Raw genomic sequence first — 18,811 nt, forward strand, 5'->3', positions numbered from 1 at the left:
CAAAGATAAGATAAAACCAATATTGCAAACTAGAAATACCACAGGAAATAGCAAACAAGAGGACTTCACTAGCAATAGTGGGGATATATTACCAAAAACAACTGGTGGGAGCTCCATTGTTGGTGCTAGGGAGGATAGGAATAAGACAGGTAAACATACACCAACAGGGAATACAGTCACAGAAACCCAAGGCAAACGGCAACCAAGCCTGTGCACATACTATGCACTTGGTATCTGCAGACATGGGAAATCTGGAAAAACAGATGGGACGTGCAACTATGACCACCCTAGAAAATGCCGTGCCCATATGACAACAGGAAAATGCAAACTCCCTTCCTGTAAGCTTTTTCACCCTGAAATGTGTACCTCTTCAGTACAGGAAAGACTGTGCTATAACTTAAATTGCCAGGCACACCATCTAAAGAGGACAAAAAGATACAAAACATCCAGGCCATGGGAAAACCTGGGTAGCCACAGCCACTCAAGAGGGAGAGGTTTTCTAGTGCCAGGAAGGAAAAAAACTGGCAGGAAATAGCAGAAATCATACACCAAATCCAGTCATTCCTGGAGTGGAACCACAGTCAATGGCCTCCACTCCAAACCAACAGATACAGATACTAATGCCGGAAAAAAATCCCCCCCCCAGTACCAACAATACCACCAGTCCGATGACATTCTTCTTTGCAAATATACAGGGTCTAAAGCCAGCAACAAACAAAATACCTTTCATCCGTGGACTGCTTGCAGAGGCAAAGGCAATGTTCGTGGCTTTCACTGAGACTCACATAAAGGATCACTTGGACAACGAAATATGGATCCCAGGTTACAACCTATACAGATGTGACAGAGTGAACAGGAAAAAGGGGGGGTTGGCCTGTACATTGCAGAGTCACCTGTTTGCACAGAACTGCTTAATGCCTCAAATGATGTAGTGGAAGTTTCAGCAGTAAAGATCGAGAACCAAAACCTAGTCATTGTGGTAGTCTACAAGCCTCCGGATGCAACATCCCAGCAATTCCAGGAACAGCTGTTAAAAATTGACCACTGTCTGGAAAATCTTCCAGCTCCTGCACCCAACATCTTGCTCCTAGGGGATTTCAACTTAAGGCACCTAAAATGGAGGAATATAGCAAATAATATTGTTGCAGTAATAACACCAGGAGGCAGCTCTGATGAAAACTCACACTCACACGAGCTTTTAAATCTCTGCACAAAATTCAATTTAAACCAGCAAATAATAGAGCCTACTAGACTGGAGAATACACTAGACCTCATCTTCACTAACAATGATGATCTGATAAGAAATGTCACCATATCAAAAACAATATACTCAGATCACAACATAATTGAGGTTCAGACATGTATGCGCGGAGCCCCAGACCGACATAATGAGATTAGTCACGAGGGAGCATTCAACTTCAATAACAAAAACAAAGTGGGACCAAGTAAACCAAGTCCTAACCGATATAAGCTGGGAAGACATACTAAGCAACACAGACCCCAACTTATGCCTAGAACAGATTAACTCGGTGGCACTCGATGTATGCACAAGGCTTATTCCTCTAAGAAAAAGGAGGAGCAGATGTAAAATAGAAAGAAACAGGCACTCCCTTTACAGGTGACAGAAAAGAATAACAGAGCAGCTAAAAGAGGTCAATATATCTGAAATGCGTAGGGAGACACTGGTCAGAGAAATAGCAAACATCGAACTTAAGCTAAAGGAATCTTATAGGAGTCAGGAAACGCGGGAAGAACTAAAAGCCATAAATGAAATCGAAAGAAACCCAAAGTATTTCTTCTCCTATGCCAAATCAAAGTCGAGAACAACGTCCAGTATTGGGCCCCTACTTAAACAAGATGGGTCCTACACAGATGACAGCAAGGAAATGAGTGAGCTACTCAAGTCCCAATATGACTCAGTTTTTAGCAAGCCGCTAACCAGACAGAGTCGAAGATCAAAATGAATTTTTTATGAGAGAGCCACAGAATTTGGTTAACACAAGCCTATTTGATGTTATCCTGACGCCAAATGACTTCAAACAGGCGATAAATGACATGCCCATGCACTCTGCCCCAGGGCCAGACTCATGGAACTCCGTGTTCATCAAGAACTGCAAGAAGCCCCTATCATGAGGTTTTACCATCCTATGGAGAGGGAGCATGGACACGGGGGTCGTCCCACAGTTACTAAAAACAACAGACATAGCCCCACTCCACAAAGGGGGCAGTAAAGCAACAGCAAAGAACTACAGGCCGATAGCACTAACATCCCATATCATAAAAATCTTTGAAAGGGTCCTAAGAAGCAAGATCACCACCCATCTAGAAACCCATCAGTTACATAACCCAGGGCAACATGGGTTTAGAACAGGTCGCTCCTGTCTCAACTATTGGATCACTATGACAAGGTCCTAGATGCACTAGAAGACAAAAAGAATGCAGATGTAATATATACAGACTTTGCAAAAGCCTTCGACAAGTGTGACCATGGCGTAATAGCGCACAAAATGCGTGCTAAAGGAATAACAGGAAAAGTCAGTTGATGGATCTATAATTTCCTCACTAACAGAACACAGTAGTAGTAGTCAACAGAGTAAAGTCCGAGGCAGCTACGGTGAAAAGCTCTGTTCCACAAGGCACAGTACTCGCTCCCATCTTGTTACTCATCCTCATATCTGACATAGACAAGGATGTCAGCCACAGCACCGTGTCTTCCTTTGCAGATGACACCCGAATCTGCATGACAATGTCTTCCATTGCAGACACTGCAAGGCTCCAGGCAGACATCAACCAAATCTTTCAGTGGGCTGCAGAAAACAATATGAAGTTCAAAGATGAGAAATTTCAATTACTCAGACATGGTAAACACGAGGAAATTAAATCTTCATCAGAGTACAAAACAAATTCTGGCCACAAAATAGAGCGAAACACCAACGTCAAAGACCTGGGAGTGATCATGTCGGAGGATCTCACCTTCAAGGACCATAACACTGTATCAATCGCATCTGCTAGAAAAATGACAGGATGGATAATGAGAACCTTCAAAACTAGGGATGCCAAGCCCATGATGACACTCTTCAGGTCACTTGTTCTATCTAGGCTGGAATATTGCTGCAGGTGAAATTGCTGACCTAGAAAATGTACAGAGAACCTTCACGGCACGCATAACGGAGATAAATCACCTCAATTACTGGGAGCGCTCGAGGTTCCTGAACCTGTATTCCCTGGAACACAGGCAGGAGAGATACATGATTATATACACCTGGAAAATCCTAGAGGGACTAGTACCGAACTTGCACACGAAAATCACTCACTACGAAAGCAAAAGACTTGGCACACGATGCAACATCCCCCAATGAAAAGCAGGGGTGTCACTAGCACATTAAGAGACCATACAATAAGTGTCAGGGGCCCGAGACTGTTCAACTGCCTCCCAGCATACATAAGGGGGATTACCAACAGACCCCTAGCAGTCTTCAAGCTGGCACTGGACAAGCACCTAAAGTCAGTTCCCGACCAGCCGGGCTGTGGCTCGTACGTTGGTTTGCGTGCAGCCAGCAGTAACAGCCTGGTTTATCAGGCTCTGATCCACCAGGAGGCCTGGTCACAGGCCGGGCCGCGGGGGCGTTGACCCCCGGAACTCTCTCCTGGTCCAGGTAAACTCCAGTACACAGTAAAACCCCCATATCCACAAATTTGGTATTTGCACTTTCAGTTATCTACAGTTTATTGTAGCCCAAAAATAACCCTTTATTAGTATACTTAGTAATGGCCCCAAAGTGCAAAAGTAGTGATGCTGGCATGCTTCTAAGCCTAAAATGTGAAATGCTTCCCATCAGTGAAAAACTACTAATTCTAGACTTATGTTGCATTATTTATCACTTAAACTTTATCACAAGTACATATGTACAGTAGACCGTCGTTTAACACGGTACTTACGTTCCTGAAAATGCCATGTAAGGCAAAACCGTGTGAGACAAACTGAAGAACTTATGGGAAAAACAGGGTTACGTTCCTTGGAGTCCCCAAAAAGCCAAACAACTTTTTTTTTAGACCTCCAGATCTTACAAAAATAAAAGGAATGTGTAATTATAGTTCACTGTCATGTTGTAATGTGTTGTTTTTACTGGTTAAGACTACAAATGCAACAGAAATACGGTGGACCCCCAGTTATTGGCCACTTCTGTTATGGGCCAACTCAGTGAGCGGCCAGTTTTTCGGCGCCCGGTTATTGGCCATTATTTCGATGATTGGCCATTTGGGATGCATCCGTCCGCTGACTGGGGCCACTTGCATGTCAGTTTGGCTGTGTCTCTTGGTGGCTGAGGAAGCTTATCATACATCAAACATTTTGCTTATTTTCCATTGTAGTTTGTGCCAAACAGGACCTACATTACCTAGGAGGAAAAGGCACTGTCAGGACACAAGCCTATAAAAGACAGGCTTACTCTTTTGTTGTGTGGTAATGCTAGTGGGGATTTCAAAGTGAAGCCTTTACTCATGTATCACTCAGAAAATCCCAGTGTGTTCAAGAAAAACTATGTCACGGAATTACCCTCCCGCAAAGTTAGCGATCTCGGCGATATACACTCATTGACGATTTTGCTGACTTTGAGCCCTATTTTCGGCCAATTCCATTGTTCCAGTCAACCAAATTCATAGCTATTTCTTTATAACTCCATTTTATTCTATCAAATGCGTACAAGAAACTGACCATTTATCTATTTCAACTACCCAATTGGCAATTTGGCCAATGTCACGCAAATTAAAAAAGATGCCAGTTTCAAAATTGGGTCCAGAATAAACAATGCAGACATTCTTGGCACTAAAATAACATATCCTCTGTTCAAAAAATAGATTTACTGTTATGCAGACTACTGCATTATTGTAAAAATGGTATAAATAATATCAGTGCACTAGTGAAAGAATATTAGACTCCCAAGTTGATGTGTATTGGACGTGTGGTGTGATTTGCTTACTCTTGAACATTGGTAAAAATCGAACATTTCCGCTACTTTGAGCTCGATATCAAGGTCATTTTCATTGTGAAACTAATCAAAATCATCTCTATTTCTGTAATATGTTTTCCATTCTATCAAATGAGACAAAGAAAACGAGAATGCAACCATAAATGCTATAGAAAAATACACCTCAAAGTCGGTGCTTTAATCTAAAAACACGGTCAGATTTTTTCTCTCATGCACTGCATGCTGCAGGATTTTTTGATTTGAAGCCGCTAGAATTATTGAGTATACATACGTCTGAAACACTGGCTCGTAAGACGTATATATATGGCCGAAACAGTCAAAGGGTTAAACAACGGTCTACTGTAAATGAAAAATGACTTATATATAGGGTATGCTATTATCCACGGTAGGTCTTAGAACGTATTCCCATGGGTATGGGGGGACTACTGCATGTACCTACATTTCCAGAAGGGCAATGACATCACAATTCAGATTACCCTTCAACTGCAACATTTCCACCCTTCAGAGTGTAGGTATCATTGGCAGCTCGTAGCTAAAATTAATGGAGGTGCTGCTTCAGAAAATTTTTAGCTATTGTTTTAATACTGTGCAAAATGAAAGAAGCATATAAAATAAAATAGCCTGAAGCATGATAATCATCTAATTCTACACTTTATCACATTCAAGAATATGGTACATGGTTTTTAAGTACAACACACGTTGCTGAGTCAAAAAGAAGCACTACCTTACACTTGTACAACAGGGTCGGCACTGCGTCAGCGACAGTGCTGTATCTACTGAGCATGCAGCATCTTATCTTGGACGTATGTGCGCATGTGCACAACAGCCAAACACTGAATCACTGGAACTGTGAAGCGCATGGTTCCATACAAGGATTTTTGTAATTTTTTCATGTGCTAGGGGATGGCTACTGACATTAAACTTAACCCTTTGAGGGTCGACGGGCCCTCTCCCAAACTTGTTCTCAGGGTCGAAAATTTTTCAAAAAAAAAAAAAAAAAAAAAAAAAAAAAAAAAAAAAAAAAAAAAAAAAAAAAAAAAAAAAAAAAAAAATTAATAATTTTTTCTTGTGAAATGATAGTTTTTTTTTTTTGTAAGTATTACAGGCCCCAAAAATTTTTTTGCAATCAATACTTATGGAGTTATGGAGGCATGAAGTTGACAGAAATTGAACCACTTATGGCAACATTGCCAACTGCTGGTCACCCGGTAATAGTTTATTTTGTTTTTTCTACTTTTTTCTTTTATTTTTTAATATTTTATTTTTTTCAAGTAACTTTTATGGCCTCTGAGACCAATATAAAGACTATTTGTAATATATTCACTCATTGTATACTACACAACAACAGCACAAATTTTGCTGTCATTATATTGTTTACAAAACATGTTTACACAAACCAAAAACAAAAGATGTTGTTTATTACTATTTTTCTATCATATACAGTGGACCCCCGCATAGCGAACGCCTTGCATAGCGAACAATCCGCATAGCGGACGCTTTGTTCGCTAAAATTTTGCCCCGCATAGTGGACAAAAACCCGCTCAGCGGCCTTCGTCCGAGACGCGTCCAATGTGCGCCCTCAGCCAGCCTCACATGTGCCGCCCGTGCCATTGTTTACCAGCCAGCCTCCGCGGTAACATTCAAGCATACACTCGGAATATTTCGTATTATTACAGTGTTTTCGGTGCTGTTTCTGGAAAATAAGTGACCATGGGCCCCAAGAAAGCTTCTAGTGCCAACCCTACACCTCAAAGGGTAAGAATACCCATTGAAATGAAGAAAGAGATCATTGATAAGTATGAAAGTGGAGTACGTATCACCGACCTGGTCAGGTTGTACAAGAAACCAAAATCAACCATCTCTTCTATTGTGGGCAAGAAAACGGCAATCAAGGAAGCTGTTGTTGCCAAAGGTTTAACTGTGTTTTCGAAACAAAGATCGCAAGTGATGGAAGATGTTGAGAGACTCTTATTGGTGTGGATAAATGAAAAACAGCTAGCAGGAGATAGCGTCTCTCAAGCGATCATATGTGAAAAGGCTAGGAAGTTGCATGACGATTTAATTAAAAAAATGCCTGCAACTAGTGATGATGTGAGTGAATTTAAGGCCAGCAAAGGTTGGTTTGAGAGATTTAAGAAGCGTAGTGGCATCCATAGTGTGATACGGCATGGTGAGGCTGCCAGTTCGGACCACAAAGCGGCTGAAAAATATGTGCATGAATTCAAGGAGTACATAGAAACTGAAGGACTGGAACCTGAACAAGTGTTTAATTGTGATGAAACAGGCCTGTTCTGGAAGAAAATGCCAAGCAGGACCTACATTACTCAGGAGGAAAAGGCACTCCCAGGACATAAGCCTATGAAAGACAGGCTTACTTTGTTGATGTGTGCCAATGCTAGTGGTGATTGCAAAGTTAAGCCTTTATTAGTGTATCACTCTGAAACTCCCAGAGCGTTCAGGCAAAAGAATGTCCTCAAGGATAATTTGTGTGTGCTGTGGAGGGCAAACAGTAAGGCATGGGTCACTAGGGAATTTTTCTATAACTGGTTACACCATGCATTTGCCCCCAATGTGAAAGATTACCTAACTGAAAAGAAATTAGACCTTAAGTGCCTCCTGGTGTTAGACAATGCCCCTGGTCATCCTACAGACGTGGCAGAGCGACTTTATGGGGACATGAGCTTCATTAAGGTGAAGTTTTTGCCTCCTAATACCACTCCTCTCCTGCAGCCCATGGACCAGCAGGTCATTTCCAACTTCAAGAAACTGTACACAAAAGCTCTGTTTCAAAAGTGCTTTGAAGTGACCACAGACACTCGATTGACTCTAAAAGAGTTTTGGAAGGATCACTTTAATATCCTCAATTGTGTAAACCTTATAGGTAAGGCTTGGGAGGGAGTGACTAAGAGAACCTTGAACTCTGCTTGGAAGAAACTGTGGCCAGAATGTGTAGACAAAAGGGATTTTGAAGGGTTTGAGGCTAACCCTGAGAGGAGTAGTATACCAGTTGAGGAATCAATTGTGGAATTGGGGAAGTCCTTGGGGTTGGAGGTTAGTGGGGAGGATGTGGAAGAGTTGGTGGAGGAGGACAATGAAGAACTAACCACTGATGAGCTGATAGATCAACTTCAAGAGCAAGAGGCCAGACCTGGGGAAACTGGTTCAAAGGAGGGGAGAGAGAAATTGAAGGAATTGCCTACTTCAAAGATTAAGGAAATGTGTGCAAAATGGCTTGAAGTGCAAACCTTTTTTGATGAAAATCACCCTCACACAGCTATTGCAAGCCGTGCTGGTGACTGTTACAATGACACTGTTGTGAACCACTTTAGACAAATCATAAAGGAACGAGAGGTACAGGCCACTATGGACAGATATGTTGTGCGAAAGAAGTCCAGTGACTCTGAAGCTGGTCCTAGTGGCATTAAAAGAAGAAGGGAAGTAACCCCAGAAAAGGACTTGCTACCTCAAGTCCTAATGGAAGGGGATTCCCCTTCTAAACACTAACACTCTCTCTCCCCTCCTCCCATCCCATCAATCATCACCAGATCTTCAATAAAAGTAAGTGTCATGTAATTGTGCATGCCTTTTTCAGTTTGTGTGTACTAAAATTAACATTTTTTTGTGGTAAAAAAAATTTTTTTTTCATACTTTTGGGTGTCTTGCACGGATTAATTTTATTTCCATTATTTCTTATGGGGAAAATTAATTCGCATAGCGAACATTTCGCATAACGGCCAGCCCTCTTGCACGGATTAAGTTCGCTATGCGGGGGTCCACTGTATATATATATATATATATATATATATATATATATATGTATATGTATATATATATATATATATATATATATATATATATATATATATATATATATATATATATATATCATATATATCATATATAAAGTTATTGGACACTTCCCAGAACTGCTACAGCTTCTGTAAAGCTTGTAGTTGTTGTGTGGGGGTGGACTTGTAAATATGCTAAGTCACTGGTGTAATTAGTGTCACAATGACAAATCACACCATCACTCACCACTCTCACTGCCTGTCAATACCCATTCCCCTCCCCCACACCAACCCATATGGAAATAAGTCACTGTCTGAATTTTTTGGATTATCCTAGGTTGATGGTTTCCTTCCTTCCTTACTTCCTTCCTTCCTTCCCTTCTTCCTTTCATCTCTTCCTTTCTTCATTCCTTCCTACCTTTCTTCCTACCTTCATTCCTTCCTTCTGGTTTCCTGGACATTGCTTTCAGTCACAAACTCCTCAAAACCATGAAATTCATCTTCACTGACACTTCCATCTGTGTTTAAACTGTCACTTGGGAACAAAGGAGCCCCAATTAGCTGAGGAGTAAGGAGTTTCTTGGTGCTAGACATGGTGAACAAGGTGTAATAAAATGGCTTTCCCACAATGAACCACTGGGTCTTTGATTTTTTTTTTGTACCATGCACACTGACCACAGAGACCCATTCTCTCACATCTATGCCTACCAGCCTTTTCCTGCTTGATTTGAGGATGCTAGAATTTACGCGTACTAGTACATCAATAACCCTGGGGCGTAAGACATACTAGTACATCAAAAACTATGAAAGGGTTAAGGATTATATAATGTACAAGTATAAAGAAGGAATTAAAGAAAAAAAGACTCATTATATTGAATGTATAATATAATACTGATTGAAAATAGGGGGTGCTGCAGTTCTGCAGTGGCTATACATGAGCCGCCACTGGTAGGCTTTCCCTTCCCACCTCCAGGACTCAAGTCTGGCTAACTGGTTTATCTGAATCCCTTCATAAATGTTACTGTACTCACTAACATGCTCTAAACAATTTTTGGATACATAAATTAATTTTACACAACTGACATCCTCAAAAGAATAACAGATATTAAGACCAAATTCACATAAGTCTATACTTTCTACAATCTGTCTCTCCTTAATAAAAAGAGAGTATAAATCCAAGGAACTAGATTTATCCTCTCTTTTCTTGGACTGAATCTAATTGACTCCCATTCCCCAGGTGCTATATGATCCTTACTGGTTAAAGTGCTTCATCCTGATTAAATTAAAACAAATTAAATTCAAATATGGCTGATGCCCATATGGGACAAGTGACACAGGTGTACTGCTGCAAGTAATTAAGAAAAGACAGCTATAGAAATTCTATTTTGAATGTTTCACTTTGTGTAGAGCGTAATAAAGCTTCACATAGAAAATAAAAATCTTCATTTCTTTAGAACCATATATAGAAGTTACAATGAATGGTTTTGCAGTACATTTGGTTTACAGTTTTGATACAATTATGATACAAAATCAGTCTGATACAATTGTATTCTCAAAAGAATGCCACTAATTAAGCAAAACATTACAGGCAAACTAATCCCCAAACTTACCCGTACTTATATGTACAACCCATACAGGTTTAACACTCTGCAAGAATGTAATAATACATACTACTGAATTCTAAACTTAGCATTTAAATCTGGCATTGTATGAAACTGCTATAGTAAAAGGTTGCTCTGCATCTGTCTTCAATAGGATAGTTGACAGAGACTAAACTATTCAATAAATGAAGTTTCAAGTACAGAGCTTAATTAATTTATCTTACCTTAAGATTAACAACTGGTAGATCACGGTCAGAGTATCTAACGATTGAATCCAGGTTCTGGACACGAGATGTCAGTAATGCTCTGAAGGTGCCTTTCAGCCCTGCCCTCCTGGCCTGCCTGTAGCAAGCATAATCTGCCCCTCTCACCCCATGCATGTCTCCGGTGAAGGGCTCATTCAGTGCTGCCAGTCGTAACTGTAAAGTTTTCCAACAATTCAACCTCTATCCCGTAATTTAAATGTTAAATATGTAAAATTATTGGCTAACATGGTATTGAAATCATGATTTTAATTTTTGTACACATTTAATCAAAAACCTATTTAAAGCTATGCATCTATTTCGTTAGAAGCAACTTACCATATGAGGAAATCCCCGCTGAGGCAAGCAATAGAAAATTCAAAATGTTTTACCATCACTGCTTTATTCTTTACAACAGTACATTCACTGCATTTTCAATCTAAACCATTTTGTGGTCGCACCATCATTTTGTTGTAAGCTATCGATAAGTGAAATAATTTAAATATATGTACTAACAATCTGAAGCACAGTGTTAATAATGCTGACAGCTGAAACACCTTAAACTGAAGAAAGAAAAAAGCAGCAGACAGAACAATATATTACCTGCATTTTGAATTTAAAGGGCAAGTGCTGTTTTTCTACTGCTACTCATTTCAAGGCAGTTAGAATTTTGCAACAAACCGGTGGGATGTAGTTGTATTGTTATTTGGATCATAGCAAAAGCTGAACTTAATCTAACATCATTGACACTTACTATTATGTCAACGAATCTATATAAATAAAATACGAAAACAACTGTCCCATCACATGAACACAATACATGATCATTTTCCAATTTACACTATAATAATCCACTAATATACTGAACAGTCAGAGCAAAATATAATTAATGTGCTATGAGGAATCCTCATCCCTCTTCTGGCATAAGAATGAATGTAAACAGTCAGTTAATACTCACCCTGGGCCCATCAAGACCACTGACAAGGGAGTCCACCTCGAGGGGCGGAGGTTTCACAGTCTCAGTGTGTGCGGGTGTAGTTAGTGGTGATGGGGTGGTGCTTGGCAGTGGCACAACAGATCCCAGCTGAAAAAAAAAGTGCTGTCTCAGTTGTTTGGGGTTCATTCTACATCTGCAGTAAATAAATAAATAATGATTGTGTAACATATTTATAGATTGAGTTGTATAAGAAATAAATGCTAGGTTGTTTAGGAGAGGGGTGGGATTAAATTATGTGGAATCAAATACAAAATGGGACTTGACACAGTAACTCTTTGCTGATAACATTTTGCACCTCTGCAAAAACAGTGAGTATGTGTGAATGATAGTGAAAGTGTTGAACAATGGTGAAAGTATTTCTTTCTTTTTTGGGTCACCCTGCTTTGGTGGGAGGTGGCTGGTGTGTTGGAAAAAAAAAAACTTTGCTTTTGGGAGATTCTGAAGGGAAGTTGCAAAGGTTAGCGGACGAGTTTGGGAGGGTGTGTAGAGGAAAGAATTTGATGGTGAACATATATAAGAATAAGGTGATGACAGTATTAAACGAGCTAGGTAAAGAAAAATTAGATATGACATTTGAGGGAGGGAGTATGGAAGAAGTGAATGTTTTCAGATATTTGGGAGTAAACTTGTCAGCGGATGGGTTTATGAAGTACAAGGTTAACCATAGAACTGATGAAAGAAAAATGGTGAGTAGTGCATTGAGGTATCTGTGAAGACAAAGAACACTATCCTTGGAGGCAAAGAAGGTAATGTACGAGAGTGCAGTGGTTCCAACACTCTTATACGGGTGCGAAGCATGGGTTGTAAATGCTGCAGTAAGAAGGAAGCTGGAAGCAGTGGAGATGGCATGTCTAAGGGTAATGTGTGGTGTAAATATTATGTAGAGAATTTGTAAGGTGGAAATTAGGAGGTGTGGAGTTACTAAAAGTATTATTCAGATAGCTGAAAAGGGGTTGTTGAGGTGGTTTGGTTATTTAGAGGTGGAGCAAAATAGGATGACTTGGAGGGTGTATAAATCAGTAGAGGTGAGGAAGGGTAGGGGTCATCCTAGGAAAGGATGGAGAGAAGGGGCTTGGACATGCAGCAGGCATGTTAAATAGGAGTGAATGGAGACAAAAGGTTTTTGGGACCTGATGAGTTGTTGGAGTGTGAGCAGGGTAATATTTTGTGAAGGGATTCAGGGAAACAGGTTAGCTGGACTTGAGTCCTGGAGGTGGGAAGTACAATGCCTGCACTTTAAATAAAGGGTTTGGGATATTGGCTGTTTGTAGTGGCATCTAAACTGTTATATCTGAGCACCTCTGCAAAGACAGTGATATTGTGTGAGTGATGGTGAAAGTGTTCCTTTCCTTTTTGGGTCACCCTGCCTTGGTGGGAGACGGGTGACGTGTTAAAAAAAAAATATGTATATTTTTATGTATATTTTTATTTTATTAACACATCAGCTGTTTCCCACCAAAGCAGGGTGGCCCAAAAAAGAAAAACCTTCATCATCATTCACTTCATCACTGTCTTCCCAGAGGTGCACTCACACTGCAGTTATAAAACTGCAACATTAACACCCATCCTTCAGAGTGCAGGCACTGTACTTCCTACCTCCAGGATTCAAGTCCGGCCTGCCGGTTTCCCTGAATCCCTCCATAAATGTTACCTTACTCACACTCCAACAGCACATCAAGTCCTAAAAACCATTTGTCTCTACTCACTCCTAACACTCTCACACATGCTTGTTGGAATCCCAAGCCCCTCACACACAAAACCTCCTTTATGCCTTCCCTCCAACCTTTCCTAGGCCAATATCTACCCCACTTTCCTTCCATTATGGATTTATATGCTCTCCAAGTCATTCTATTTTGTTCCATCCTCTCTAAATGTTTGAACCACCTTAATAACCCCGCCTCAGCCCTCTGGATAATACTTTTAGTAACTCCACACCTCTTCCTAATTTCCAAACTACAGATTCTCTGCATTATATTCACTCCACACACTTCCCTCAGACACAACTTCTCCACTGCCTCCAGCCTTTTCCTAGTTGCAACATTCACCACCCATTCTTTACACCCATGTAAGAGCAATGGTATAACTATGCTCTCATACATTCTCCTCTTTGCCTCTTGCACCAACCAAGCCCACAGAAGTCACTGTGATTATTAAAACACTTAAAAATAAATCTGGAAATCTGGCTCAAGTTTCTCCATTATTGTACAAACGAGCGGCTCATTAGTGCTATTTCATTACTCTTTAATAAATCACTAGAAACCAGCACTTTCCCTGCACTACTCAAGATAGCCAGGGTCACACCAATACATAAAGGTGGTGACCCCACAGATGTAAACAACTACAGGCCAATTTCAAACTTACCATTGCTATCCAAAATCTTCAAGAAACATTTACACAAGAGATTATATTACTTTATAACAGCACAAAGCATCCTCAACCCCTACCAGTTTGGCTTCAGAAAAAAACAAAAGCACAAATGGTGCAATTGTAAAAATGCTAGTCCTACTTTACACTGCACTTGAAAAGAATGAATTTCCATTTGGACTCCTTATTGACCTATGTAAATCATTTGATACAGCAGACCACAGCATCCTACTCCACAAACTTGAGCATTATGGCATAAGAGGTCCTGCACTTACATATTTCAAATCCTACCTAACAAACTGGCAGCAATATGTCTCTATTAAGGACACAACCTCATCCATAAGACCACTGGATACTGGAGTACCACAGGGAACTGTCCTTGGTCTCTTACTCTTCCTCTTATACATCAATGATCTACCTACTGTCTCACAACAGTAGGTAGATACAACATATGTAATCTCCCACCCTAATCTTGCCTCACTTAGTACTACTGTTAATGAAGAACTAGTAAAACTATTGATCTGGATGACTGCTGATAAACTTGCACTTAATACTGACAAAACCTTCTACATTCTGTTTGAGAACAGAACGGGTGCTGCCCAGCTGAATGTAACGATTGACAACACTCCTATTGCTATACATAACGACGGCAAATTCCTGGGCCTGTGTCTTGACAGAAACCTGAAATTCAACACTCATATCCAACAAATAACAAAAAAAGTATCCAAAAGAGTTGGGATCCTCTCCAAGATACATTACTATGTACCACAATCAGCCCTGTTCACACTGTACTAGTCACTCATCTATTCCTACCTCACCTATGCTATTTATGCATGGGGATCAACAGCAGCAACTTGCCTAAAGCCGATAATAACCCAACAGAAAGCCACAGTGAGAATTATCACGCAATCCAATGCAAGACAGCACACACTCCAACTCTTCAAAGACCTAAACCTACTCACCGTACAGAACATTCACACCTACTATTGTGCAATCTACAGTTACAGAACCATAAACTCTAATTTTAACCCGGAACTAAAACAATTTCTTGATAGCTGCAACAGGACCCATAGACACGGCACCAGACACAAAAATTTCTATGACATTCCCTGTGTCCGGCAAAACCTATACAAAAATTTGATGTACATAAAAGGGCCTAGAATCTGGAACTCCCTGCCTGAAAACTCTAGAACTGCAGTCTCAATCACCATTTTCAAAACTACTGTTAAAAAACATCTCGTCTCCATAACACACCCCATCATCAGCTAACCAAATGAAAACCACCCAATTCTATTTTTGTATCATGAACATATCCAAAACAATATAGACTTATTGTTATCCATAATTCCCCCATAATTTCCACCTACATCCACCCAAATGACTGTAAACATCCAATTCCTAACATAGCTATTGTCTATTAAATCTTAAGTTAATCCTAAGCTTGTCTAAGATACTCCTCCAGTATGGCTTTAATAGAAACAATGTATCATGCCAAGACAAATCAAATCCCATTACTAAATCTGCCATATGAACTAATATTAAATGATTTGACTACTTAACTATTTTAAACCTAATTATGTATGTACCTAACTGAGAATGTTCCTATTTAAATATCTAATAACATGTTCAAATGTACTGCTCAAATATGACCTATATCAAAATAGTGTAAGAATTAGTATTAGTTTGCCTGAAGTGCCTAGGCACGATAGTGGCCATTTTTGTAATTTAAATCTTATAACATGTAAACCACACATTGTAAGCTTCACAAGGAAATAAATATTTGTATTTGTATTTTTTTTTTTTTCAACAAACCTGGCGTATCCCACCAAGGCAGGGTGGCCCAAAAAGAAAAACGAAAGTTTCTCTTTTTAAATTTAGTAATTTATACGGGAGAAGGGGTTACTAGCCCCTTGCTCCTGGCATTTTAGTCGCCTCTTACAACACGCATGGCTTACGGAGGAAGAATTCTGTTCCACTTCCCCATGGAGATAAGAGGAAATAAACAATAAGAACTAGAAAGAAAATAGAAGAAAACTCAGAGGGATGTGTATATATACATATATATGCTTGTACATGCATGTGTAGTGTGACCTAAGTGTAAGTAGAAGTAGCAAGACGTACCTGAAATCTTGCATGTTTATGAGACAGAAAAAAAGGACACCAGCAATCCTACCATCATGTAAAACAATTACAGGCTTTCGTTTTACACTCACTTGGCAGGACGGTAGTACCTCCCTGGGCGGTTGCTGTCTACCAACCTACTACCTATATATTTGTATTTGTATATGGATAATGGTCTTTGTCTCCAAAGACTCCTCAGTGCACCACTCACTCTCTTTCCCTCATCAATTCTATGATTCACCACATCCTTCATAGACCCATCTGCTGACACGTCCACTCCCAAAATATCTGAATACATTCACCTCCTCTATACTCTCTCCCTCCAATCTGATATCCAATCTTTCATTACCTAATTTTTTTGTTATCCTCATTGCCTTACTTTTTCCTATATTCACTTTTAATTTCCTTCTTTTATATACCCTACCAAACTCGTCCACCAACCTCTGCAACTTCTCTTCAGACTCTCTCAAATGCAGTGCCATCAGCGAAGAGCAACTGTGACAACTCCCACTTTGTGTTAGATTCTTTATCTTTTAATCCCAAGTCTCTTGCTAACACCCAAACATTCACTTCTCTTACAACCCCATCTATAAATATAATGAACAACCATGGTGACATCACACATCCCTGTCTAAGGCCTACTTTTACTGGGAAATAATCTCCCTCTCCCCTACATACTCTAACCTGACCCTCACTATCCTCATAAAAACTTCACTGCTTTCAGTAACCTACCTCCTATTCCATACATTTACAACATTTGCCATATTGTTCCCTTATCCACCCTATCATATGCCTTTTCCAAATCCATAAATGCTACAAAAAACCTCTTTACCCTTATCTAAATACTGTTCACCTCTATGTTTCACTGTAAACACTTGGTCTACACACCTACTGCCCTTCCTCAAGCCTCCTTGTTCATCTGCAATCCTACTCTCTGCCTTACTCTTAATTCTTTCAATAATAATGCTACCATACACTTTGCTAGGTATACTCAACAGGCTTCTTCCTCTATAATTTTTACTCTCTCTTTTGTCCCCTTTGCCTTTATACAAAGGAACTATGCATACTCTCTGCTAGTCCCTAGCAACCTTACCCTCTTCCACACATTTATGAAACAAAAGAATTAACCATTTCAAAACTATATCCCCCCCTGCTTTCAGCATTTCTGTTTTTATCTCATCAATCCCAGCTGTTTTACCTCCTTTCATTCTACCCACTGCCTAATGCACTTCCTCCACACTCACAACTGGCTCTTCCTCACTCCTACAAGATGTTATTTCTCCCTGCTCAATACACAAAATCACAGCTTCCCTATCCTCATGAACATTTAACAATTCCTGAAAATATTCCCTCCATCTTTCCAATACCTCTAACTCTCCATCTAACAATTCCTCTCTCCTATCTTTAGCTGTCAAATACACTCATTCCCTAGGCTTTCTCAACTTGTTAATCTCACTCCAAATTTTTTTCTTATTTTCAACAAAATTTGTTGACAATATCTCACCCACTCTCTCATTTGCTCTCTCTTTACATTCCTTCACCACTCTCTTAATCTCTCTTTTTTTTTTTAACACGACGATCATCTTCTACCGAGGCAGGGTGACCCTAAAAGAAAGAAAATCCTCAAAAAGAAAATACTTTCATCATCATTCAACACTTTCCCCATTACTCATACATAATCACTATCTTTGCAGAGGCACTCACATACGACAGTTCAGAAGTCCTTCCAAACCGCCAATATCCCAAAATCCCTCCTTTAAAGTGCAGGCATTGTACTTCCCATTTCCAGGACTCAAGTCTGGCTAACAGGTTTCCCTGAATACAGTCGACCCTCGACTAACGGCGGCATTAACAGCAATTTCATCTAACGGCGCTTTTTGCCATAGAAAAAATGCCTTAACCAATGGCGAAAAACTTAACCAACGACATTTGTCCGGAACGTGTCGATGTGCCAGGAGCACGGCCTGAGTGAGTCCAGCCACTCCAAGTCAGTGTGCCATTGTTTACAAGCTGTTGGGGTCGGTTTCCACGTGTGCCTCCCATATATTTTGGATTATTCCACTATTTCTAGTGCTTGTAACTTCTCAATAAGCCACCCTGGGTTCCAAGAAACCTTCTAGTGCCAAGCCTGTGTTAAAAAGGGTGAGAATTACGATGGAAATGGAGATCATTGAAAAATACGAGAGTGGAGTGCGTATGGCTGAGTTGGAAAGGCAATACAACAAATCATATTCAACCATCAGTACTATCTTGGTGAACAGACAGGCAATCAAAGAAGCTGTTGTTGCGAAAGGTTCAAATATGTTTTCAAAACGGAGACCACAAATAGTTGAGGAGGTAGAGAGACTGTTATATCTATAAACGAAAAACAATTATCAGGTGATAGTGTTTCTCAGTCTATAATTTGTGAAAAGGCAAGGAAGTTGCATGATGATCTCATTAAGAAAATGCCTCAAAATAGTGCTGCTGCTGATGAATTTAAGGCCAGCAAAGGCTGGTTTGAGAGATTTAAAATTCGTAGTGGCATGCACAGTGTGGTAAGGCATGGTGAGGCAGCCAGTTCAGACAAAAATGCAGCTGAAAAATATGTGAAGGACTTTAAGGAATACATAGAGACTGAAAACCTAAAACCTGAACAAGTGTTTAATTGTGATGAAACAGGCATGTTTTGGAAGAAAATGCCAAACAGGACCTACATTACTCAGGAGGA

General features: G+C 40.0%; 1 protein-coding gene across 9 annotated transcripts in view; it reads right to left on the reverse strand.

Moving 5' to 3' along the window:
- LOC128688281 (collagen alpha-1(XVIII) chain) overlaps nucleotides 1-18,811 on the reverse strand; it is a 472,640-nt gene that overhangs the window by 33,951 nt on the left and 419,878 nt on the right. For all 9 annotated transcript variants that reach the window (XM_070086587.1, XM_070086585.1, XM_070086589.1 and 6 more), the window contains 2 exons: nucleotides 11,578-11,703; nucleotides 10,602-10,796 (listed from right to left, as the gene is read on the reverse strand). In XM_070086587.1, coding sequence (XP_069942688.1) covers nucleotides 10,602-10,796; nucleotides 11,578-11,703 — 321 coding nt within the window. The remainder of the gene's footprint in view (nucleotides 1-10,601; nucleotides 10,797-11,577; nucleotides 11,704-18,811) is intronic.

This window comes from Cherax quadricarinatus, chromosome 19 (assembly GCF_038502225.1).
Source record: "Cherax quadricarinatus isolate ZL_2023a chromosome 19, ASM3850222v1, whole genome shotgun sequence".
NCBI lineage: Eukaryota > Metazoa > Arthropoda > Malacostraca > Decapoda > Parastacidae > Cherax > Cherax quadricarinatus.